We start from the raw sequence: 25,942 nt of genomic DNA, 5'->3' as shown, positions 1-25,942 counted from the left end.
GGCATACCACCAAACTAGAAGAATCCCACTTAGCCTGGCAAGATATAAAACATATAAGCAGGCCCTCTGTAATGTCAGAGCTACCTATTACTCATCATTAATAGAGGGAAATAAAAACTATCCCAGGTTTCTTTTTAGCACAACTCTAAGTAGTGGTGACTTCATGAGCTTCTTTAATAATAACATTTAACTGTTAGAGACAAAATTCACCACCTCCTGCCCTCAACCAGCACTGACTTATGCCAAAACACATGATCCCCAGAAACACCTGTAAAGCCTAATCTAGACTGTTTCTCTCCCATCAACCTTCACCAACTAACTTCAAATATTTCTTCATTTAAACCTTCAACCTGTCTTTTACATCCCATTCCAACTAGGCTGCTTAAGGAAGCTTTACCCTTAATAAGCAACTCTGTATTAGATATGTTAAATCTGTCCTTATTAACAGGCTATGTGCCGCAGTCACATAAAGTAGCTGTAATCAAACCTCTTCTGAAAAAGAAAACTATCAGATTGGACTCAGTATCAGCACATACCAAATATTAAAGGACCAAAGGCCCAAAAAACTTGATTAGGTTATCCTCACATATTACGTATGTTTTTGTGACAACACATCTGATGAAAAATTTCAGCAATGTTTCTGACTCTGTGTTGCTGTTGTGTGAAACATTCAAGTTTGGAGATACATGTTTTTCAGTGAATGGGCATGAAAAATTTATGAGGAGTAATGAGTAACTTAAAGCTGTTGGAAAAAAAAAATGTAGTGGTGTAAAACGTGAGATGCAGTGGAGTCCAAGTTTTAAGTTGCAGAAAATGGAAATACTTAACTACAAATGCCTCAAATTTTCCTCAGTACAGTACTTGAGTAAATGTACTTAGTTACATTCCACTACTGCACTAGTTACGGTTTTTGCTGCATAAGCACTTTGTGTAGAAAAATAAATAACAATAATAATAATAATTGGAACAAAAACAATAGGATTCCTGCAGCTCTGTTGCTTGACCCCCTAAAAATGTCTTTGTGACGATGACACAACCACAATGTGTAAAAACATCAGTGTACAACATTTTTTCTCTTATCATTTAGAAAAAAAAAACATCTGTTTGATGTTTGTGTGGCTAAATGATGCCTTTGTGCTTCAATAGTCGGTGTGCAAATGTGTTGCAGGCTGATTTTTGTTTGCCTCCCCGTGGTTATGTGTGTGTGTCTGGGACCATATGTTCTGTTGTATTTTGTTCTGTTAAAAATGAAAATTAATAAAATATTGTATAACAATGTTATTTATTTTGTAACTGCTTCTTACATCTGATTTGAGGAAGAAGGAAGGAAAGATCATTCAGTTCATTTTGTGGGCTTGAACAATGCTTGGCCTCCTGAGTTTTGTTTAGTTTGTTTTTTCCCTTTATTTTGTTTGTTGTTTTTCCTGCCTCATGTTATGTCATGTTATTTGTCCTTTTGTGTTCACTCATGCGCACAACATGATAAAAAAAGATTAGTCACAATAAATAATCTGCTTTTGAACTCTTGTAATTAGAAAACACTTGACATCTTTGTATCATTCCATATAAAGATCATTGATTTCAAGTTTGCTGCTTCTTCTTTTTTTTTCTTTTTTTTTCTAAAAATAACCATACAGTACCAAAAACAAATAAAAAAGAATAAAAATCAATTTACAGAGTGGTTTGTCAATGCGAAGATTGACTGAAAAGCACAACTAGGAGGACTGCATATACACACTCAAATGGAGTTCAAACTCCTCAACATCAGCTGGAGGGTGTTCAGGTCAGTTATTACATGACAACAACACAAGCAACATACAGCAGGTTGTTTCACTATCACATAAACAATTAAGACAAGAGGAGGCGTTCTTGTGGACGAAAGGTGTGAGGAGCACAGCCAGGGCAGCATTCCTTTTATCATTGCACAGTGAATGCATAAAACAAATACAAGTGCTGAAATATTATAAATAAATCATTTGCATAAATAGGGTTAATGATAAAAAAAAATAAAATACAAGAGTTGTTAGGCAAAGCTGCTTTGGCACTTTTCTGGACTTACAGTACTGTGATAATTAGGTCCAAATATTTGTTATACTGCATGTCATACCAACTGTGCGTCACCCTTGACAGCTCCAATAAGCTACTTACCAGAATTTCACTTTTAAAGGCACCATCACACCAGCATTTAAACTGCAATTAAGTCACTTCATTCCAATGGAATTGCCATTATCAGTGGATTTGCTCACAGGGGTGAGTTCCAAATTTTTCACAGAGAGTTCAACTGTTTAACTTTTACAGAACAGAGTCCTCGATGCACGCTATCTTACTGTAACAAACACTCAACCGTTAGGAGACAAGAGCTGATTGTACAAATACATCTTAACCCTAACCGTAACCCTAAATAAACTATATGAATTTATGTTGGCAACCAAGGTAATGTGCATGTTAAATGACAGTTGGTAAGCTTTCTTACTCAGCGCTTTATTCCCTCTACAGTAATGCTTTATTGGATGAAATAATGTTCAGGCCTGAGAACAAAATGCCAGGGTGACTAAAATGGCATAGTACAGAGAAATTAGATTTAAGAAGCTTGGAGAGAAAAATGTGGTAATTATGTGTCAGGAGTTTTTAGGATTTTTAGTTTATTACATCATTACAAATGTCAATAGGACTTTGAATGAGATTTTCTTACTTCTGGGGCAGGGCCTTAAAATTTGGTTTCACTTTGTCTCTCTGTAAAGTCAATGGTGCAATTCAGCTAATAAGCTCCAGTAGCTTCCTCCATTTTGTCCTTTCTCCATTCCATTAAAGGTCAGCATTTTAGACACAGCTTGAATGAGTCAGGGTAAAAAGTCACATGACAGAGTTTGCCAAAGTTGTACTTGATAAGAAAAAATATGCAGATTTACCCCCATGAGTAAACGAACTGATCTCAGCAGCACTACAGGACATAAGTGATTTTGTTGCAGAATTTTGCCATTTTCAATTCTAGTGTTACCAGGCCTTTATTTTGTCAACACAATTTCTAAACTTCTCAGTGCTTTAGTTTAGTTTATTTATTTATTTATTTATTTATTTTAAAGTGCAGCTATGCAATTAATACAAAAGAGAAGCATCAAAGCTCTTACTACTAATCTGGCAAACAGAGCAATCAAACCAATGCATACGTACAGTATATACTATAGGTCAAAAACACATTGAAGTGTACTTATTCTGTTAATTTCTACAGGTCAATTAATGGTCATAAATCTTTTATACATGTGTTCAAGTAGCTATCAAAAATACACATGTGCTTTTCTAATTGAAAATATATTTGTGCTGTTGTACTGTGACCAATAGTCTTTGTTACCATTATATCAATATAAGTGCCTTTAGATACTCTTGGCCTTAAAATATGACATGATATGATAACGATTTGGCTTCATTATTACTGGCCTGGAGATCTGGTGCAATATATTAGACCATGGCTTTATCTGTTTATCTGTAGCAAATAAAGCAGTGTAACTATCTTCCAGTAATGGGGAAAGAACAAAAGAAGAAGATGGACATAAATGCTTCATACACATGGCATATAATATACACTACATAGGTCTCAGCTGTTTCATTGGCTTTTGCAGGATGATGACGTGATGACTATACAGAAACAGAAATGTCATCAGACTCACAATTGAAATAGTCATTTGAACTAATTTAACATAGTTTTGAGATGTCTGTAGAAATGCTTGGTAGTACAAATTGTGTAGCAAACAAACACTCAGATACACACACATGCGGTCACAGCAGAATTTTGTTCCAAGAGAGCAGCATGTTAGAAATCATCATGTACTATAAAAAAGTGTATGTGTGTGTGTGTGTGTGTGTGTGTGTGTATGCATGCATGTCTGTGGAGATGTGCACAAAAGCATTCTGGTAATTTTGTGGTTTTTCTGTTATTATCCATTTGTGTGACTGCATGTGTTTGCATACAATCACACAAATGTATGTTGGAGGTTGGTGTCATTATGGCTGAGAGAAGGCTGTTGGTGTAGAGGAAGCACCCCCAACCCCCAACACCTCCACACACACACATACACACAATCAGATAGAGACTCAGCAGTTAAGGGGTGTCTGACGTCATAACCTGGCATGCAGGTTGACAATGACGCCGTCTTCAGGTAGGTCTTTGATGGGCAGGTCGCTCATATCTCCTGCTCCATGGTCAGTGCTCTCACAGCTGCTTTGAGGTGATTCAGGAGGAGGCTGGTAAAGGATGCTGGCTAACAGGAAGAAGATTGTCCCCAAAACCTGAAAAAGACAGGGACAGATTATTATCAAGTGCTTTACAAGATATTGGTGTTTCGGGTGTGTGTTCTAATAGTACCTAATGTAGCCTGAAGCCTCTGTCCTACAGGTGAGATGTGGAGCAGGCTACAAAGGTCTGGTGTGCTCACTTATTTCAAACTCCACAGCCCCAGAGTTTTTTACTTTTCCAAGTTGTCTTCAGACCCAACTGAAGCTAGACTCAAGTAACAGTGTTTTTCGTGTAGACTTTGATGTGTAAAATTGGTGGAGTTCTCCTTTAATGTTTATATTAAATGTCCCTGCACACAAAACATTTTTTGGACATTTTTTGGATCTGTTGGCATAAATGGAATTCATTATGTTCATATTAATATATTCATACTATGTTCATATCAATTATGTTTTTCATTAGTGTATAATCCCCTGTAATTCCTGCCTTGGAGAGGGCCTTTCATTTTACATGCTTGGAAAGGGAGGGGTATTCAGCTGGTTGCAGTCTGCAACCTCACCGCTAGATGCCACTAAATCCTCAAAGGTAAATTCCTTAAAGGTAGTCTGACAAAACTCTTATTATTCAGTTTCTCAGTGAAGCAGAAAAATCTTACCTCGCCAGCAAAAGTTTTCAGAAATACAAAATGAACCTCTGAAGGCTGAATGTGAGAGTACAGAAAATGACCTGTTAGCCTGTGTGTTAGTTTTACCTTATAGATGATACCAGCTACAAGTGTGTACTGGCTCATGGCTGAGTTCTGATAGAGGTAGCAGGAGCCCTGCTCACCACACTGATCTTGCCACAGTAAGCAGGAGATGTCAATCACAGAGCCAAATGCTATGGGTCCTGGAATTCCACCTGTGAGGAAAACAACAACATAGATTGGATGAAATTGTGGCATCTGTGTGGAGAGGATTAAGCACTTTGGCTGTGACTCAGAGGTTAAAAGTAAATTTAATGAAAGATTACAGTTGACTTACCAAGTGTGCGCACAACAATCCACTGGATGCCAAGCCCAAAAGATCTCTGGCTGTCTGGCACACACCTAGATAGACATGATCAGACATGCAGGCAAACTGTATCTCAAACTTTACTACAATACAGTTTGACAGTTTGTCCATTCCTCAGTTTGTCTTGACACTGTTGTAAGACTGTCACAGACACAGCATCATCTGTTGGAGTTATTAATGGTTTGTTTTTATAGAGATCAACAGTGGTGCCAGCCACAGCATGTATCTCTTTTACAGCACGCAATTATAATTTTCATTTATCCACCACCATATCATTTAAAAAAAAAAAAAAAAAGATATCTTAAGTAAGTGGATAAGAATACTCTGCAATGCCTCATGACTGCTGTTAATATTAATCTAAAAAATACTAAATACTGAGCATTAAGCAGTGGGATGTAGAGGTCACCAAATTAATCATTATTTTTTTTAAAGTTTATATTGCAAAAAACATAATTAATTCTGAAATATTTATTAAAATTTAACATGACAGACAAGATACCAAGCTGTGACAATGTTACCTTTAGATTATACATTAAAGTCTGACTGAAACAATATAGTTTTGAAAGTTTGAGAGTTTTAAAAATCAAAGGTATATCAGCCTGTAGTAGTAGTAGTAGTAGTATTTTTAACAGTCACACCTCTAAAGCTAAGGGAGCTGTATCAGGACTAATGCAAAGGGAGAAGTGAAACGTGTCTGAAAATCAGTGGACAATGAGACATATTTTTATGAATTCTAAATTTACATTCAGTATTGGGGTCTTTGTCTTACAGTGCCTTCATTTAGCTACACAAACATTGGGAATATTTGCTGGTTTTGAATGACTTTATGCAAATTGTTAGTCTTAAAATTTGCTCACATGTGAGGACTGCAAGGTATTTTGAATCTGCTTTAACATAATGTTTGCTGAGACCAGTGCACTGTCCTATGGTTAAACCCAGGCCTTTCATTTGGCAGAATGGGTAATTATGTCACTGGGCCATAATCATTATGTTGCAATAAATCTTAAGTTGAAAATGCTGCAGTGGCCATAGGTCAAACAATGAATAGAAGGAAGTATTTTTGCACAGCATTTTACATTTTGCTGGCTACTACCAGAACTACACTAAAAGCATTTTTGTAATATTTCACTGTGGCCACCCACCTGAGTGTGGCAGTGAGTGCTGGGATGCTACAGAGGAAGGTGAAGGAGATGATGATGAAGAGGAAGGAGAGGAAGGCTGGCATGTAGTGGCAGGAGCTGCCACATTTCCCTGCCAGAGCGAAGCCCTCCTCGCCCCAGGACACGTTACCCACCACACAGCTACATCCAGAGTACACCTACTCATATATAAATACACACGCAAAGACAGATGCACATAATGTAACATACCAAACTAGTTATGGTAATGAGGTTATTAGTTCAGATAAAAAACAATAACTCAACAAACTATTTGTTTTTATAAATCCAAGAGTCAATTTATCGTTATGTGTTCTCCACACATCTTTAAGAATTAAGGAGTTAAGGTAGTGTTAAGGGCAAAAAGTCATCATTAATATGCACATTTATGTAGCAAGGTTCTCAATTATCAAGTCTTTCTGTTTCTGAACTATTTTCCACCTTCACATATACAAATCTGAATTTCAGTTTGGCTCTGAAATGTTGATCATGGACACTAAAATCTGATGTTTTATGATCAGGCAACACATTTGTTATGAGAGTTTTAAGATCGGGAGAAAAGCTATTTTCAAAATGTGGAAACTGGACAGATTCCAAGACACTAGGACAACAATCTAACCATGAAGAGAGATCACATCAATAAGGGCATAAATTATAGCAGAGAAACAGAGGAGCTCCTGCTTGTTAAAGACAGATGTTAGCAGATAAACACCTCCTCTGAACAGTTGTGTAAAGGCTTCTTATTTAGTACTGAAGTTGTTTACGTGGCATTGAGAGCATTTGTTGATGTTAAATCTAACAAACAGTGATATCTAATATCTATTAACTGTTTTTCTGAGCTAGGAGGCCTAAGATGAGAAAGTATTTTGTAATTAACTTCCAAAACTCAGTCTGCTTTTAAAATATAAATATATGTCTTTATATCATTTGGAAAGAATAGTTATTATACGGTTGTTTGAAATACATTAACCCATAATGCAAATGAACTTTCAGTGTCAGTAGACACTGACAATGTAATTGAACTGAAGTCATTTGAATGCAGTCCTGCTTGTTAACATATTGTGTTGGGAACTTTACAACATCTTCTGCAACACAAAGGGTAGAGTATGTTTTCTGTTCCCAAGCTTGAAATTATGGTTAAAAAAACAATAAACATTTAAACAATACATGTATGGCTCTCATAGTAGTAAAATAATTGTGTGTTCCCTCCAATCAGAGTAAGATGACAGGCCCACTGTGTGTACTGTACCTGTTTGCCAGTGGAACGTTCGGTGTGGTTGATGGAGCTGCAGCCAGCGTGACAGGGAGAGTAATACATCACACCATCTGCCCCACACACTGGGTTGTACAGCTCTCTGACACAACTACAGCCTGCATTACAGCCCACTGTCAGGTTCTCCTCTAAAGACGAACTGTAGATATGAGGAGAAGGAGAGGCACATGTGAGGGGGATGGACAAAGGGAGCAAATGTGTGTGGAGGGCAGTGAGGCAGAAACAGAAGAGGGGAGACAGATGCAAACAGAATACAATGGGGAGAGAGGGCAAAGAAAGGGCATTAGTCAGCATTTATTTGCTTGCTCATGCTCTCTCACACTCTGTGATAATAAATATTCTCCCAAGTCACTTCTATACAAGTCAGCATGATGATGACGTGAGCACAGAAAATAAGAAACTAATTGCAAATGTTTGGTGGTTCCATATTAATCAAGGATATATACTTGCCTTTCCCTTCAAGATTAAGTTAAATTAATTAAGTTAATGACCTGAAATGTTTTCTTTGCAGACAGCACTTATCTTCAAGTAAACAAACTATTATAAAACCTTTGAAACATTCGAAGCACTTTGGAAACAAAACATATGAGTCAGTGTATTACAGTTTTTCATCATTGAACAACATCTAAATGATATTGTGAAAAGATGCACATAAGATGCAAAATAATATTCTATATCTAATAAAATATTCAAAAGGAATTACAATTAAAATATAAACAACAACTAACAATAGTTAGTTAAATGAGTAAAATGTGACTAAAACTGGTAAAAAGGCTAAATCAAAACTAATTCGGAATCAGCTGCCAAAATTAACACTGTGCACCTGTTTCTAAGGCGCAGCTTTCTGGGCTTGTCATACAGGTGTTTGTACTGGTCCAGTTGGTGCTTGTCCATCAGACCAGACTGGTATGGTGCTGTGACACCAGCCATTGGCACGTTGGGACAGTGGATAAGAAAGATGAAGATGGCAAGCAGGCTGACCATTGCACACATCATACAGAAACGGATGATGCCTCGACAGCGCAGGTTCAGTCTCTTCACGATGTAGCCACCCAGGAAGGTGCCACCACCTCCTGCTGGTACCACCATGTATCCTGGGAGGGGGAGAAGAATAAAGACCCATGCTGTCAGGCTGCAGTCTTGAAGTGGCCGGAGAGGTTAAATGTTTTGAACCATTAGGTCAAATATGTGTTTGGAGACATAAAGTATGGTTATCTAAAAGGTAAATTCTTTAAATCAACTGTTCCTTTCCTTTCTTATGATACTTAATGCAATATAACTGATAATCCACTAATTAGTTAAGATATGGAGAAGAAGAAAGAATGGATGAAAGACAGAAGGAAGACAGGATTCAGTCTTTTATTGAGACTCTCTTGAAAAATATATGAAAATATAACTTATTTTATAATGATAGTGTTAATCAGTCTAGAGCTGGGTGGTATGGCCTAAAATTTACATCATGATATGAGTTGGCAATCACACTGGGAAACGTTCAGTGGAAATTAAGTGATGTACTGAATTATATATATTTGGTGTCTATAGCATCTCCAGAGGAACGGTTTGGAGTCTGATGTTCTCTAAATGGAAGTTTACACCATGTTTAGAACCATGACTGAAAAATAAAACTAGAATTACTGCCTAGTGGTTGCATGCCACTGCCAACCAGTCAAATTCTAATCAGTACATCCTGGAGTCCGAGTGTGCATTCGTGCCATATTTGAGATTCTCTCAAAACATTGTTCATAAAGCCAAAATGTTCTGTGAGATCACAGTGACCTTGGCCTTCAATTTTTGATGTTTGAATGAAATTTGAAGAATGTCCCTCAAGGCATTACTGAGATGTCACATTCAAGAAAATGGAACGGAGGAGTGTCTTTATTAGTCACTTACCAAACCACGTAGCAGCCTCTGATGCACTGAGACTGAACTGCGATTCCAAGAACTTTGGACCAAAGGTGGACATGCCAGCAATGAGGGTGGCCTCAGTAGCTCCAGCCAAGCACAGGAACAGGAAAGTGGGATTCTTTAACAGGAGCAGCACAGATCTGGAAAGACACAAAGAGATAAAGAATAGCAGCAGTGTGTGCACCTAACTGAATAAACATTTTTACTTTCTTTTTAATTAAAAACAGTCCACTCTAATATCAACCAAGCCTGGAAATGTTTCTAATACAATGCACTTGATCTAGAGATATATCATGTTACATAATGTAACATGATCATCATCTTACTCTGCCTCTGTAATCCCTAGTGCTACAGAAATTACATCACACTGTGGTTGTTGAGCTCATAGTAAACACAGATAGTTAGCTGTTGTCACTGACACTGACATGCCTGTCTGGGTGAAGTTTCACAGCATCACCACAATGTCATGGTAGCTCATATATAAACCATTTCTGTATTTAAAAATGGAGCAATTTGGTTACTATGAAGGATTTCTAAAGAAACATTACTTTTTAGGTTTTTTATTTTTTAAGTTTTACAAGTGAATTTGTATGCTTTAACCACCCCTCACATTTCCAAAACATTTTTATTTAATATCTCACATTGATAGATATTTTTTGGCTCAAGCTAGCTAATGGATTTCAGTGAGAAATGCAGCTACTAGCACTGGCAATACCAACAGACACTAGACAAAGTTAGAGAAATGAATTGTAAGCATGTCCCAGACCATCAACAGGGTGCATGGGTTAAAAACACAGGGTATTGTTTTAAACTTTTCTTTTTTAAGTGTCAGCATATTTCAAAATCTCTCTGTTTGCCAACACAAGTTCTGCTGCAGTGTTGCCAGATTGGGCAGGTGGGCTATATTTTGTACCATCACTACAGTCTGTTAATATTGCAGAAGTTTCCAAAGTGTAAGGGAGGTTCAGAGGAAGATACATGAGACAAATACACTGTGAGAGAAAAGGGACAGATGCCTACAGGCATTCTAAAACCAACAGGAAGTTAGTCACTGTAGCTTGGCCTGCTTAATTAACATGATCAGCAGCTGCAGCAGTAGCAGTGATGCACAGCTCATGGAGGATATTAAAGTACTCTACTTTAAAATCCTTAGTGTAGAATTGCTGCAGTTTGTGTCAAAACTCAACAATTTGACGACACCTCTTTCAGAATATCATTATTTTCAATGTCTAGTGCAAATAAACATCCATAAACCTGGTTAGAAATCAGACCCTCCTAATAACACCAGAGCTTGCCTGAAATTCATCACATTTTTAAGTTTTCTTCAGAATCAGCTTAATTCATTGACATTGTCTGTACACCCAATGGTGTGTAGGAAACTAGCGGAACTCACTGAATCCTTGACATTGTAAGTCTTAAGTGCTAGAGTTCTTTTAGTTTTCTGGAGGTCTTTTAGTTTTCTTGAAGATATTTCACCTCCCATCCAAAAGGCTTCCTCATTCTTTAAACTCTAAAGTTTAAATTAAGTGAATAATATAAATTCTAATGTAATATTGACTTTATTAAAAATAATTATACAGATATTTAAGCTAAGCTAATATATCACCACGTCAAAAACTGAAACTTTGAAACACATGTCAAACTGACCACCAGTGCACATCCATCACCTATCTATACCTCTTATCCTCAAGGGGGGGGCTGGAGTCAATCCCAGTTGACACTGGGCGAGAGGTGAGTCTCTGAGTCTGAGTCTGGGTCTGACTAACGCTCAAACATGTATGGCTGAATCTCTCTGTTGTTTCCTCTAACTCTAGCCATCGTGATGTGCTCGGCTCTTTCACCAGTCAGCCCAGTGCAAGCAGCATTGGTGGGCAGGGCACATTTATAGATCCAGAATTTTTTCACACTCTTAGGTAACAGCCAGGTTTCCTCCCATTTTCTACCTATTACATATGAAACTTATGACACAAAACTCCTCGTGTTGATGCTCTTAGTCATTCTGGTTTGTTTTCCAAGCCCACTGTGCCCATGCATCTCATGATTATGTGAATCTGAAAAACCATCTATACTATATCCAACTCCTCTACAGTCCTCTTGTTATGGAAGTTAAGTGCTCTACCTTGGCATGTCTTTGACTGATTTGCCAAACTGAGGGTCTGAGGCTGTGGTGTGGCTTCCATCCTTAAGCTGGTGGGCCTCAGACACTCGCATGGCCACAAACTCCTGAGAACCTGCAGGACAAGTAAGAGCGAGTGAATGAGTGTGCGTGCATGTGCGCGCATGCATGTATGCATGCACGTGCACATGCTTATGGACTTGCTTATGCAATGGAAAGGAGTGGTACCTGGTAGCTGTCGTGGGTAGCCCAGGATGGGGAATGCTACTAGTAGAGCTGCTGCTCCTCCAGCAAGAAAGCCAATCCACCAAGCCCCGACCCACAGAGGGTTTTCTGGAGTCATTTCTGTCCTGTGGCAACACAAACAAACATTGTTTGCATGACCTTTACAAATGTTGATTATAATTATCACAGCGTTACTTTTTTCATTCCACTGTAGAATTTTTGAGGGTACTATATCTAAACAATTTGAACACTCAAATAAAATGCTGTAATGAAGTAAATGTAGTGCACTATATAGTAAACAGGGCAATTTAAGACACAGCCCTAGTGTATTCTAGCACACACTCTGTTCTGTTCTAGTGTGTAGTTATTTTATTATACTCTAGTTTGTCCAGTTTTTGTCCATTCTGCCACCCACACAGACTCACGTTAGGTGGATCTCGGTGTAGATGTTGAGGAAGTATCCTCCCAGTAGGTAGCCTGCTGCTGGACCCACAATGGCCGCTGTGTAGAAGATCCCTGGGGAGAGAGAGATAGAGAGGGAGAGAGAGACAGAGAGAGAGAGAGCACAGTGACAGGTCACGGGTGTGTCAGTACAGTGACTATCTACTTCCTATTTCCTACCTACCTCTTCCTGCCAGGTTTAAAAGGCCCCATTGTTCTTTACTGGGCTCTGTAGCTACAAAGTTCATGTTTCACGAGAAAAAAACAGCTCAAAGTGAGAAACTGTGTGCATGTGTGTTTGTGTATTTTGTGACAGCTTTAGGTTACACTGTACTGTGCTGCTATCTGAAATGGGCAAATGGACCAAGGCATAATTTAGGGATGTTTTGTATGACATGTAAGTGAATGCTGAAGTGTGAAGATGGGTAATGACAGGAGCCAGCAATTTATCTCGGGTGGTTGGACAAATCATGACATTTGTCACCTTAGACTCTCGGAAACTGTGATGGACATTTTTCACTATTGTAGACCGAAAGGTTAATCAGATAATTCAGAAAATGATCAGTAAATGAATCAATAATAAAAACTGACTGATACTGCATTTTGTGGCAGCATAAGAAACATACAAATCAATATGCAAATGTAGACAACATACACCTATACACAATTTAAGTAAAAGTAACATAAAGTCATTATTGCTGTTATTTTGACTTTAAAAACTTTGGTAGAAAGCAAAAACTCAGCAGAAACATCCTGTAAGAAATTAATTACTGATGTGACTCACCTATGTAAACAGGTGCATAGTTGGACTTGACGTTCTCATCCAGGTATGTGACCCCTAACGTGTAGAGCGGCGTAGCTCCCACACCATGTAGAAACTGACCCAGCATGAACACAAAACGATAGCTGGACAGTCCCACACGCTCCTTGTCCTGGCACGGGCTGGTACGGTTGGCAGAGCACATTCCTGTTCGCTCGGGCAGACTGACCTGGTAGGGGGGTGTGGTGAAGTGAGGCAAGGCAAACACCAGGGAACCCAGTGCCATGATCAGCACCCCCCATCCCAGCCAACGAGGCTTGTGCCCCGTACCGCCAAAGTAACTGACGAACGCCAGGCAGACACAGGCTGCGATGTCGTAGGAGCTGGCGATGAGGCCGGCCTGGTAGCTGCGCAAATCAAACCGCCTCTCAATGGAGGTGACCACCGTGTTAATGAAGCCATTGATTATCATCCCCTGGAGGAAAGAGGCCACGCAAAGGAAGAACAGCACCCAACGGGGGGTGTTGAAAACTTGAATCGCTTTGGGTGTCAGAGCCCCCCAGCCACATAACTGATCCAAGTCAGTGGAGATCAGCTTTAACCCCATGGGAGTCTCTGCATGGGGTCTTGTTTCCACCCCATATAGCTGCCCAGGGAGTGTGGAGGCCCCTGTGAAAATGTGAGGTCGAATAGGGCCATCAGTTCCAGGGCTGCTGGGGCTTCTTTGGCCTGAGCCAATGGGGCTGCCTATCTGGGAGTCCACGGGACTAGGGGTATCCAGAGGGGGACCCCCACTGAGAGGGTACTCCTGTAGGTCCAGGAGCTCCTGCTTGGAGCTGAAGGAGGCATCGGCATTAAGCAAGACTGGCATTGCCCCTCTGAGGGGCGCTGATGGGGTCCTGTGGCACAGATGGATAGATGTGGGAGAGGGGACAAAGTGATATGTTTACAATTACAGTGTAGAAAAAAGTAAATGTAAATAAGCTGAGGCTTTAGGTGAATTTGATGGAGTCCAGTCTCTGTCAGGCTTGTCTCTGAAATTGTATTATATTGCTTGTATTGTGTTCTCCATGTGTCCAAAGTGCTGAATATTTCTTAAGGCTCTTCAGGTGCATCTATCTGTAGAAGGTTGCACAGGTGGGAAAGACTGCTTCATGCTGCTTCAAATTGTATCCTATAAAAAGCAGAGAGAATAAATACATTAATATGAACCAATCACTGTGTTCAGGGCGCTAAAGCTTTTGGTAGTTACATGAATGAATGAATGATGCATATGAGTCTGAGAAATAACAGCTGAGAAAATACATCACTAGCTCAAAATTGAGCTCTCATGCCTTTTTTTCTTGAGGATGATGTGATCCTCAAATTAAAGATGACAAATTTTGATATCTTCACAACTTTGATTGTGGCCTGCTGTTACTTTGGCTTCTCCCTAATTTTGTGTTTTTGCAACATGTGGTTGTCAGGGCAGGAAAACATACAAACTGGCATGGGCACTGAATCAGTCCTGCTGTCTTGTGTGCGCAATATTATTGTGAAGCTGAGAGAATGGATTCAGCTTCCTACAGTGTACTGGGACTCTATTTAAGCTTTTCTAATTACAAAACATAGTCTACAAAGAAATTAGTGTCAGAAGTTGTACATAAATACGCAGACTGAAATACACAACCTGTAAAACCTCAAATCACACACAGAAATAATGAAGCATGACAAGCACTGTCTGTGCCAGCAAACACAAATACAGATCACAGCTTTCATTAACACAACCATAAAAACAATGTGCAGATCTAGCTGTTATATATCAAAATTTCATTTGATTAATTATTGCATCTTGAGACATAATATCCAAAATTCTACTCCAGTCTTATAATAATGCATATTTACTCACTTATCATCACACCTAAATGTGTAGTTGACACACATCCCTTTACTCAACACAAACATGTATGTTCACAAAGTGTATGTGTGTGTGTGTTTGTTTTACTTTTACTACAGCTTTGTGGGGACCAAAATGCTGCACCCTACATGTTTAAATGGCTGTTTGAGGGTTAGGACTTGGTTTTAGGGTAAAGGTTAGAATTGGGTTTAGGTTAGGGTCAGGGTTAGGGTTAAGGTAAGGGTGAGGATTAGACATTCAGTTGTGATGGTTAAGGTTAAGATTAGGGTATGGAGCTACAAAATGTGTTACATCATTAATGGGTCCCCACAAAGATGGTTGTACAGTTGTGTGTGTGTGTGTGTGTGTGTGACCTGACCTTAACATTCCATGTAAGTAAATGACTGAACATTATGAGCTGTAACAATATCAATAATTTAAAGAAGCTGAAAAAGGAAGAAGAGTACTTCTACCACTGACTAATTTCCTCCTAAAATGAATGACTAGTGAACATTTTAAGCAATAAACACATCTCACACTATAGTACAGCAACAACATGTGCTGCTGTACAGATATTTTCAAACAGAATGAAAAGAAATAATCTAAACTTTTTAACAACTTGAAAACACTTACACAGAGAAACTTTGTATATCATGTTACAAATCCAACACATTATTTTAACTGGTTTTGGTTGCATCAGCTCAAATTTGTGCATCCACAATGTGTAAAATCAGTGCACCCACCATACCTCTTTATTATACTTCACTGATGAGAATTACTTCTCTCTTTCATTACATGAGGCAAATTCATTCATAGCAGCATTTGGGCTTTGGAAATAAAAGGATATTAACTGGCAACTCCATTTAATATAATTGCCCATAAAAATTATAATTTATTATGAAAACAAAATATTATTCATATAAATATTAATCTGATGATAAATATACTAAATATTGCCTCCTACCTCAATTCCCGGTTATAAAAATCAACAGTTCTGGTGACATTTAAGAGCGCTGATGAAGGTAACATGAGATAGAGCGACAGTGTAAAATAAAGACAGAGAGACAGAGAGGGGAATCCATGCTAGGTCCTAAGTCCGTCTCTCAAAGCCTCTTATAGTCTAGCGCTGAGGCTGCACATCAGCACATTCACACGCCCTCTCTTTGGAGTCTTACAGGCAGTCTGGAGGGAGGGGAGCGCTCCTTGTCCCCATAATCCACCTGAGAAATAACTGCTCACTGATACTAAAGCTTTGCTGCCTCCTACTGGAGGTGAGCTTTTCACACTTATACATCCAACAAAGTTTGAAAGTAAAACAAGAAAAAAAAACTGCATTTCTATTACCACTGCCACTTTTATATTAACATCTGTTTGAAATGCATGTCTTTTGCCTTATCAGTACATTAGGCATAGACATGTTCTCTTTGCTAACGAAAAATGGGGAAAACTGTGGCCAACTATCTATGTATGTCTAAGCTAATGATGACCCAAAAAGAATGATACTAATGTAAACTTCTACTATGGTTAGAGGGTGGTGTTTTTTCCCCCCTGGTGGCCACAAACTACCAAACTGCTCATGATGCTAATATTTATTCCTGAGATTTTATTTACACATAGTGAAATGCTCACACTCTGCCACTGTACTTTTCAGTCATATCATTTTTGCACTGGATCTAAAACCCCAGCATGTTACTCTACATAAACATCATTGAGTACAGAGTACCTGAATGCCCTAATGAGCATAGCTGATTGCTGAACAACATGCTGCTATGAGTTGTTGTCTGTTCAGCTAATCGCTCATGATAAGTAGGAATAATTAGGTTTGGGAGGGAAGCCAGGACATAAAATCCAATTAAGATGTTTTTATGTTTAATTGACAGATTGATGGATGACCAAATGAAGTTAAGACTTCATTTCCAGTCTGAGGTGGTCTGAGGTGGAAATGAATTCTTCGGTAAAGGGTTAGAGGACTTGTGAGTGGTGTGAGACAATGTGAGTGGATTTTATAAGCCATCGTGAAGGGCAGGGTTGGAGACACTATGTCATGACCCATCCCCAGTGTGTCTCCTGTTTCCTGTGTTATTTTGTTATCACCTTCCTTGTGTATATTCTGTGCCTTTACTTCCTGTCTTTGTGTTCTTTCCACCTGTTTTCTGCCTCACCTGTCTTGTTAATGTATTGTTCCCTTGTGTATATATAGTCTCATCTCTCCCCTCTTTCATTATCAGAGTATTGTGTTATGTTGCACTTTATATTGAATCTTTTTTCTTTCTGGACTCTTGCCTGCATCACCACTCCAATAAATCAAATAAATCACTGATTTACTTAAATCTGCATTGGTGTCTGCATTTGGGTCGATCTCCTGTGTCCCTAAATGGATCATGGTCAGATGATGATGAGATGACCAGAGGTGGGAGTGTCTTGAAAGTTGAAACAGGACACTCTGTTAACAATGCACTATGGTGTCTCCTGTCCTACTGTTTGTTTTTCTACCCATAACTGCTTATGAATCAAACAAATCCAGAAATGGAAAAGTTCTCACTGCGTTGTTCTTTTCTTATTTCATTGCTATCTAATTCCATATCTTGCCGTTTAATGTCTGTTTTCAAAGTGAGATCAGAGTGGAGAGCTGTAATATTAATAAGCAATGGGCTTTTATCCTACCTCCAGGTCTTTTCTGTTCACAGTAGAAGCTTATTTGTCTTGGACTGGGGTGTCTTTCCTCCTCTCTGGTACACAAAGGCTTTTGAAGCATCAAGGGGATGTCTCTGATGTGGTCATTACACATCTGAGAAACAACAGACTTAGATGAAGTCTCAAACTGTCAATCTTATTCAAAGACACTGGTGTTTGTGCACACTTATATGAGATGTCACTACAACGGACAATCTTTTTACTAGAAAGGAAACAGTATTTACTGTAGCAGATCATATGTGAAAAGTGTAAAAGGACAAATGGTGAGACTGAAGTGGAGCTGTAATTCACTGAGTCAACTGTGAGAACAAGTAACCCTGTTTGTACTGTTGTAATTCCAGGAACTAGCTGCTTTGTTCAATTTGAAAAGCATACAACCCTGACTGAATTAAGTTACAGTACCATTGTGCATTTGGCCTCATTGACCCTGAGCATGTTTTGAGGGTAATGTAACAAAAATCTGACCTTTGTTTGTGGAGAGAAGATAATCACAATCTTGATAAAAGTTAGAGCAGTCAGTCTCCCCCTGTACACAACAGGTACACACAGTCCGTTTTATTCATCTCATTCTGGACTTGTAAACGTTGATTTGTAACTCATCTCCATACAGAGATGTCTGATTATGGGGAGTTGGTTGCTGTTTTGGGTGCCACCTACGAGATGCCCTCAAGTACAATGGTGCTATGGCATCTTTACATCTGCATAACATGAAGATACTGCATATATATTGCACCTCTTTAACACTGATCAGAGTTAAAGAGGTGTGGAGCCTGGAAGGTGTCATGGAGAAAAAAAATACTCTGCACACATTACTAATTCATAGAGGCTGAGGTCTCTGTGAATTTAAATGATTATCTTGTCAGGTCCTATGAACTACTTCAAAGTCTTTTCTTCAACTTTATAACCTTTCACATGTACAACATGTTATGCTTTGCTTGGTGGGATTGTTAGGGACTATTTGAGGGACTATGTTGTGGATAAATTTTACACTCAGATTTCAGACATGCTAATTAAATATCTAAGTAAAGTAAACAGTGCACTCTATATTAAATAAGGAGTGGAGTGGTTACAGACACAGCCCTTGTCCCAAGAATCACTCACTTACAGTCATAGTGAGGTAAAATGGATAGTTATGAAAATGTTTTTGTACCCAACAAGAAGATATGGAAAATACCATTTGTTCCTAAAATGATGTAATGTAATGGGTATTTTACAGACCTAAAGTGACCTCAGACAAGCCTAAAAGAAGAACCATTACTAAAAATCGAGTGAAGCAGGCAGAAACAGTGACAGAAGGGAAAACATGTCAACCAGACTAACAGACTGATCCTCAGTAGGTGGGTGTCAGACTGCTGCTGCATGCAGCTCATCTCAGTCAGTGAAGCGCTTGACCTCGCTCAAACAAGATAAAAACAGACTGCACCCAAACTCAGGCAGCATGTCTGTCTGCCTCATGCTCTTTATTTCCACTGATCTGTCTTTTCTTCGGCAGTGTACTATGCTTGTACTGTTTGTTCTGACTAATGACCAAATATGTGATTCTGCAGGTATTTGGTCATTAACCACAGCATTAACTGAAATTTTGACTAGATGATGAACTCTGTTAACGGTTGTATTGAAATTAAGATATTTTTCTTTTGAGATATTTGGCTCTTTTGGGTGCTACAGTGGCGCTGTAGTCAGGGTGTGCTGACATAAAATGACTGCCACACAGCTTTACACTGAAACCATTTCCTCATGGAATACCAGCATGTGACATTGTTTGCTGTAGGTTTGTTTACAGTATGGGGGAAAAGGTGTGATAGACAAAAATAAACTGTACATAACAGTATATCCACCTGTGTATATGAACACTGTGAGGTGTTTTCCACTGCCTGTTTACATGGCTGCATAGTGTCTCTGCCATAGCCAGTAGTTCTGTCAAAGTGCAGCATAACTTCCTCAGGTTTTAGCCCCTTCATTTCCCAGTCCTGACAAAACTGAACATTATGAGGTTAGGATTTCTTATAGGGCTGTTGTACAGTCTTCTTTTCTTCATGCAGGTTTTCTTCTGCATTCAGGGTTTGTATTATCAGATAGAAAGTCAAGATCACAGCAGTGATTGACTCATATTACATAAGTTAAATTGTATTGGATTTGCTAATGGTGCATCTTTCCAGATGTCACTATTTATCTTATTTTCTGAAAGCAGTTTGTTAAAGTTTGAACACTCATTCTTAGTTTTGACTAAAAGTAGAATATTCACAACATTTTTGTCAACTAATCTTCTGCTGACTAAACAAGGAATAAAAAGTCAAGCATTTACACAGACTAAACTTAAAATAAAAATACTAAATTAACATTATGTTGGTGCCAGAAGTCATTAGGATACACACATGGGAATTAGCACAATACATAGTTAGTATACTACCACCCAGGCTAGTTGCTGTGTGTTGACTTGGTTAGTTCCAGTCCTCCCAGTACAGTAGCTTACAGTAGCCCTCCGGGGCCCCACGGTCACATTGGGGAATTAATGGGATGGGACAAAGTAGGCACTGACCCAATAATGCTCTTATGCTTGACTGCAGCTTAGAGAGCAGACATCAACTAGCCCCCTAGGCAACAGGCAGTACTGCTCATTTACCCCTCACCTCTGTCCATGAAGCATTTCTATTGTCAGCTCTGCTGTTCATCCTCTTCTTTCTGTCTACTTTTAAAGTTCCACAAAAACAAAATGTCAGTGAGGATGGTAACAGGGAGGGATAAAAAGTACAGATACATAACTTGAGCTACAGCTTTAAGTACCTTTGCATAATATGCAAATCATTCTTTTTCTGGATAATTATAATATTTCCTTGTTTGAATACATATTCTTCAGGGGAATTTTCTGAGGAAGTAAGTCAATGTAGTTTGACAATATGTAAGAGAACCTGTCACAACCTGTCAAAGAAAACAGGAACCTGATGATACAGAGCAGCTGAGCTGAGCTGAGAGATTATCAAACATCTATTATGAAAGATTATTATGGCATACAATGTATCAGCAACTAACAATGACTTTTTTAAATTATTGATTCATGTAGTGATTTTTTCAATTAATCAGTGTATAAAATATCAGAAAATTGTGGTGTTTTTGTGGAACCTAGGAAGATTACCAAACACAACTGCCCAGGGGCCCAGACATTTAAGGTCCTCAAAAGTACCTGCTGATATGTGGTAATTTGATCAATTTTAATATGGTTTGGGAAATTTGCACTACCAAATATCTACTGATATAATTTATGTATCCTCTTGGCTGCAAGAATCCTAACTGCGTATGAGAAATCCAAAATTTATGACCTCATAGACTGCATGTACTGACAAACATATGATCACATTCCTCTGTGCAGACGACCAGTGTGATATTAACAGAGTCGTGTAAACTCCATTTTTGGGCTGGCACACAAATGGTCTTTATCAACTTTTATGGACATGGGCAGATGATGAAATTCACACAACACAAACCAATCTAACCACATGCAGACCTATTTTGTACTGTATTGTATTTTGCATTAGAGTAACAAATTTGCAGCTATGTAAATGTCATTGTCAGTGGGGAAACTGTGAACTGTAAACTTAAGATTATCAACTGTGTAACTAAGCAGAGTTTGATGTACACAGTGTAACAACGATTGATGTTATTTCAATAAAGGCCAAATGCTGGGTTAAGACACATGCTCTGTATTAGATGAATTAAAATCACACACAGACACATGTCCAAAACAAAAAGGTTGCATGCAACTGACATCAACACACACAGCAATACATACATCAATGTTCTGCCCTACATCTCAGACATGACAACACATGAGACCTTGTTGCCTCCTGTTGGTGGTGAAATCAATTGGAAGAAATGACCTAGAGAGCTAGCCAATAGGAAGGCTTAGATCACAGACATGTTAGCTTAGTCTGAAAGGTTACTTGCTCAAGAGGAAACACATGTGCATGTGAGATGACACCTAGAAAGCTGCTAACAGCACTCTGTGTCTGCACCACCCAAAGCTGCAGCATTGCTGCTGCCATTCAAGGAATGATGGAGGGTAAGAAAATACAAGAGAAATTACTGTATTTAAAGGTGTAATGTTAATAAAAAGAGGGGCGACAAAGAATGCTAGTGTGTCACCATGAACAAAAAACTAAGGAAAAACAGAGGGAAAACCATGAGAAGTAATAAAAAAGACAAAAATCTGATAAAAATTGAAAAAAAAAGAATACGTGTAGATTTTGATTTGATTGATTGTTTTTTGAGTGTCAACTGCAAGGCATCTTCTATAAATGTTGCCAACATAAAGGTCTCAACCAACTCAACATATCAGCATCAGACAACCAAAACAAATCACTTCACTTGGATCTTGTCAAACAAACATTTTCTTAAATCAGTATACAGAGGGCACAAAATTAAATTCATCCTCAACAACCCCAAGATTACACTTTTACAGAATGTAGAAGCTGAAAACCCTGATCTCAAAGGTACATACTTTTTCAGTGGCTATTATTAACATTTATTTTTGAAGGTCTTATTCAAAATTAGATAGTTGAATATTACATTATATTTTAAATATTAGAGGAAGGATATTACAGTTTTCAGTCAAGTGGAGGGTCTAGAGAAAATACTAGTAGGACTGCGGAGGATTTTGCTAAACTGAAATGGTGAGGCTAATGAAAAAGGTTTGGACCCAGCTTGTTGTACTCCAGACGATATGGGTAGCTGACTTGGGAGATAAAATGGAAATCTTATGGCTTAAAAGTTGCATAACTCAATTTCCACTTTAGTGCACAACGCTGCATGTGGAGTGTTGGTGAGTCCTTTATCCTGCTCTGGCCCCATCTGTTTCTGTGAACTGGGTCAGATAATCTCTACAAATTAAACAGCATTAGTTCTATAGTATGCTATTGCTGTGTTGTCTTTAAAAAATATCTGATGTTCCTCATTAGGTACATCTTGTGCTATTACATTGTGTATGGTAGAAGAGTGAGACTCAGCATAATTCAACACATCTTTATCAACAGATCAAGTCACAGATGAAGGCATCAGTGAATGAACAGTGAAGAGGAGGTTCAGCCTTTAATAAGAGGACTGATAGGTCTCTTATGGTTTGACAAAAAATGCTGAGTCACTACTCTGACAGCTCACACACACAGACACACTCTGACTTTCATTCACAATAAGACCAGGACTAGAATACAATGTACTCAGATACACAGATATTGACTTTTGTGGTATAAGCCTGCATATTCACATACAAATATAACAAATGTGTAGTCAGTTTTACTTCAGACTTAAAATGAAGCAATACCATCTGATTATGAGTAACAGGAAATAAAACAGGGTTTAGTAAAACTGAAACTTGGAGTAAGACATGAGTGTGAAATAATTTAGTCACACCTCACTAAGTCAGTGATCTAATAGCTTCCATTGCATCTATTTCCACATACTCACACCTGCACAGCAAATCCAGCGGCACACTCATGTCTACCAGCTGGATTTCTACCAAGGTAAAATCTGGAAAAGGGGCAGTGACACTGTTTCCTAATCAGAACCATGCCTCCTCTGTGACCTGCCCTGACTTCCTCTGAGCCTCTTATGAAAGTTTTCAGAGTATCCTTGCACCATCATGAAATTAAACAAAATGGTTTAATATCTGAAAAATATGGTCATTTGCTCTTTTGCCCAGGGTTGGCTGAGAGGGTTGATACCACTCTGATATATGCCAGTTAAAAGCCATGAGACCTGAAGCCGCTAGCCTGACTCCATTTATCCATAGGTAACAAAATCCACCTACCACCACCTCTAAAGCTCACTAAATAACATGCTATATCTTATTTGTTTCATCTATTCTTCCCATCTTGCTGAGCTAAGCTAAATGTCTCCTGGTTATAATGCTGCCAAACCACTTACTAGCTAATAACAACCTTCATCCTGCTCCATGTGACACAGAAAGTCCCCTTGTGAGATGGTGATCCAGGGCCAATTGAAATTATAGCTTAGTTTACTAGTAGTAGTAGTAACAGTATTAGTAGTGATAGTATTTCTATGTAGGGAACATAATACATTTTTCACCTATTTTTTGATGATCCAGAGGAAATAATAACTTGATTTTTACTGAAAAAATCAAGAAGTTAAAAAAAGTTAATAACTTTTGTTGTAATAAAAAACATTCACATTCATAAAAACAACTGAACTCAAAGTCCATTTGCTGAGTTTTTCCAGAGCTTTCAACTGAATCACAAAGTCTGCCTCAGTGGATGTAGTTTGCTCAGTTGTCATCGAGATTGCGCAGTTATCATCACAATTTCAAGAATGAGGAAATGGAATGGAAAATAAATGCATGATGTCTTCACTAGCAACATGACAGTTTTGACAAATCAAACAGGTTTGCACACAGACTGTGACAGCTGTTGGTTAGTGTATGTATGTGTATGCAGATATATGTGTCTCCATCACAACAGATGCACAGTATAAAACAGTCTTTGGGATTATTCTAACTGATGATCCAGTTGTTCTCTTAACTCAAACTCATTTAAAACATGTAGTCAAGAGCTTCACAATCTGGGAATTCCCCGATGAACTTTCTGTGATGCATGTCTTCTGCATCACATGGGACCTGTGAAGCCTGCTGAGGCCCCTTGGGGTATAAGTGTGGGTGTCTCACCATAGCAGCGTGCATTCATTATGTATTTATAGGAAACAAAGCAAGCAACGCTGTAGACTGCACGTAAGATACTACACATGCCGGTCCTTGGTCGTGCTGCGGTTAACTCATGCTTTCAGGAGGTAGGTGCAAGACAGATAGAGCAATCTTGTGCTTTCAAGGACCAAGTCAGCACTGAACATAGCTCTATTGAAAATGAAAGGAAAAAGCAGAATGTGAACACATAATTAAGGGTCGTTTAGACTCTTGATATCGACATGGTATCCCCTCCCTTTGGGGTCCCTCCCTGCATGTGAACCCTCCTCTGTCATACAGGGAGACATGCTGTGGTCTATAGCGGCGGTAAATGATCAATTGAGTGATTTGGAGAGAACAGCTCTGCCGTTTCACAAATCAAAGGCACCTTGTAGGTACACTGTATGACTGAAAATGAAAGGTAAGATTTTCAGCTGTTAGGCTACGGGCAAATTTATTCTATCCGCCAGTGAATGACAATACGAAAACATACCTGCACTGAACGAAGAAGCCAGTTCATTACGCTCTAATAATCAGGAGATACTGCTGCTTTGTTTTGAATTACTGGGTGCTGAAGGCTTCTCTATAAATCACAGTTATTCTTACAGCGCATTATTGTACGACAGAGCATGCCCATGGATTAGAGAGAGCTCCATGTGAAGGATTAATGCAACCAGATGCTGCTGATGTAGAGAAGCCTTTTGTTCATTTTAGCCATTTCAGTGTGATTTAGTGCCAAGACATCAGAGAGAAGAGAAGCAGTGCCTCTTTGATCAAATATTCAGCACCGGTCAGTGAAGATGTTGCCAATTACAGAGTAAAGGGGCAGCCGCTTCAAGCTTTACACATGTGGATACATAGATATCCACGCTGCTGATGCTGAGCACATCCTTCAAAATCGCCACCAGCGTTACAGATTAAATAAACGGGTTTACCTTGAAATGCACGTTTATTAGTCCGGGTCTTCTCACACAATCTTCTGTCATTCGTGTTCTGTCGGAGAAAAGGCCAGAAATATGTTACATCAATTGTAACGCTGTTGGTTAGCGCCCTTCTTTTATTATGGAGAGAGCAGCTTGCAATCGCGGTGTAAGCACTTCTGTATGGAGGGTGATTTGTGCCGCGAAAGAGAACCAAGCACAGCAGCGTTAGACCAGGAAATAAATAAATAAACAATGTTAGACTATATAGGATCAATAAAAGAAAAATAATAATAAAAATAAAATAGAAGAAATATCATTTAACAAAAACAAGTCAAAGAGGATATTTTCATTTAATTAATTTCTTGTGTTTTTTAAATTGATTTTAATATTTTTTTACTGGTTAATAGAACCCTGAGTGGTTTAGCACCTCCATACTCGGTCCACTGTCCCTCCCATAGACTCCTACCTGATGCTCTGGCCTGATGCTCAAAGTACAGCAGTTCGCTGTATGTGGCCTCTGTCTATGTGGCCTATGTCTTGTGTTGAGCACATAATACTTTGCTCTGATTGAACAGCTGTTTTCTTGCATATGTATGCATGTGTA

At 38.7% G+C, this 25,942-nt stretch overlaps 1 protein-coding gene across 2 annotated transcripts; it reads right to left on the bottom strand.

Moving 5' to 3' along the window:
- Positions 1–1,263: 1,263 nt before the first annotated feature.
- slco4a1 (solute carrier organic anion transporter family, member 4A1) lies at positions 1,264–25,512 on the bottom strand. 2 transcript variants are annotated; one of them, XM_018679149.2, is made up of 13 exons: positions 25,351–25,512; positions 17,701–17,824; positions 13,185–14,334; positions 12,385–12,475; positions 11,963–12,084; positions 11,738–11,849; positions 9,604–9,758; positions 8,537–8,807; positions 7,690–7,852; positions 6,426–6,601; positions 5,254–5,318; positions 4,983–5,131; positions 1,264–4,284 (listed from the first exon to the last, which is right to left on the bottom strand). In XM_018679149.2, the coding sequence occupies exons 3-13, from the start codon at positions 14,029–14,031 to the stop codon at positions 4,114–4,116; spliced, it is 2,322 nt and encodes a 773-aa protein (XP_018534665.1). In that variant the 5' UTR covers positions 14,032–14,334; positions 17,701–17,824; positions 25,351–25,512; the 3' UTR covers positions 1,264–4,113. The 2 variants fall into 2 exon arrangements, with proteins under 2 accessions (XP_018534665.1, XP_018534658.1); XM_018679142.2 differs by lacking the exon at positions 17,701–17,824.
- Between the last annotated feature and the right edge of the window lie 430 nt (positions 25,513–25,942).

The sequence above is a fragment of the Lates calcarifer genome, linkage group LG6 (genome assembly GCF_001640805.2).
Source record: "Lates calcarifer isolate ASB-BC8 linkage group LG6, TLL_Latcal_v3, whole genome shotgun sequence".
Taxonomy (NCBI): Eukaryota; Metazoa; Chordata; class Actinopteri; family Centropomidae; genus Lates; species Lates calcarifer.
Note: the sequence above shows the minus strand (reverse complement) of the source record. Positions and strands in the feature narration are given on the sequence as shown.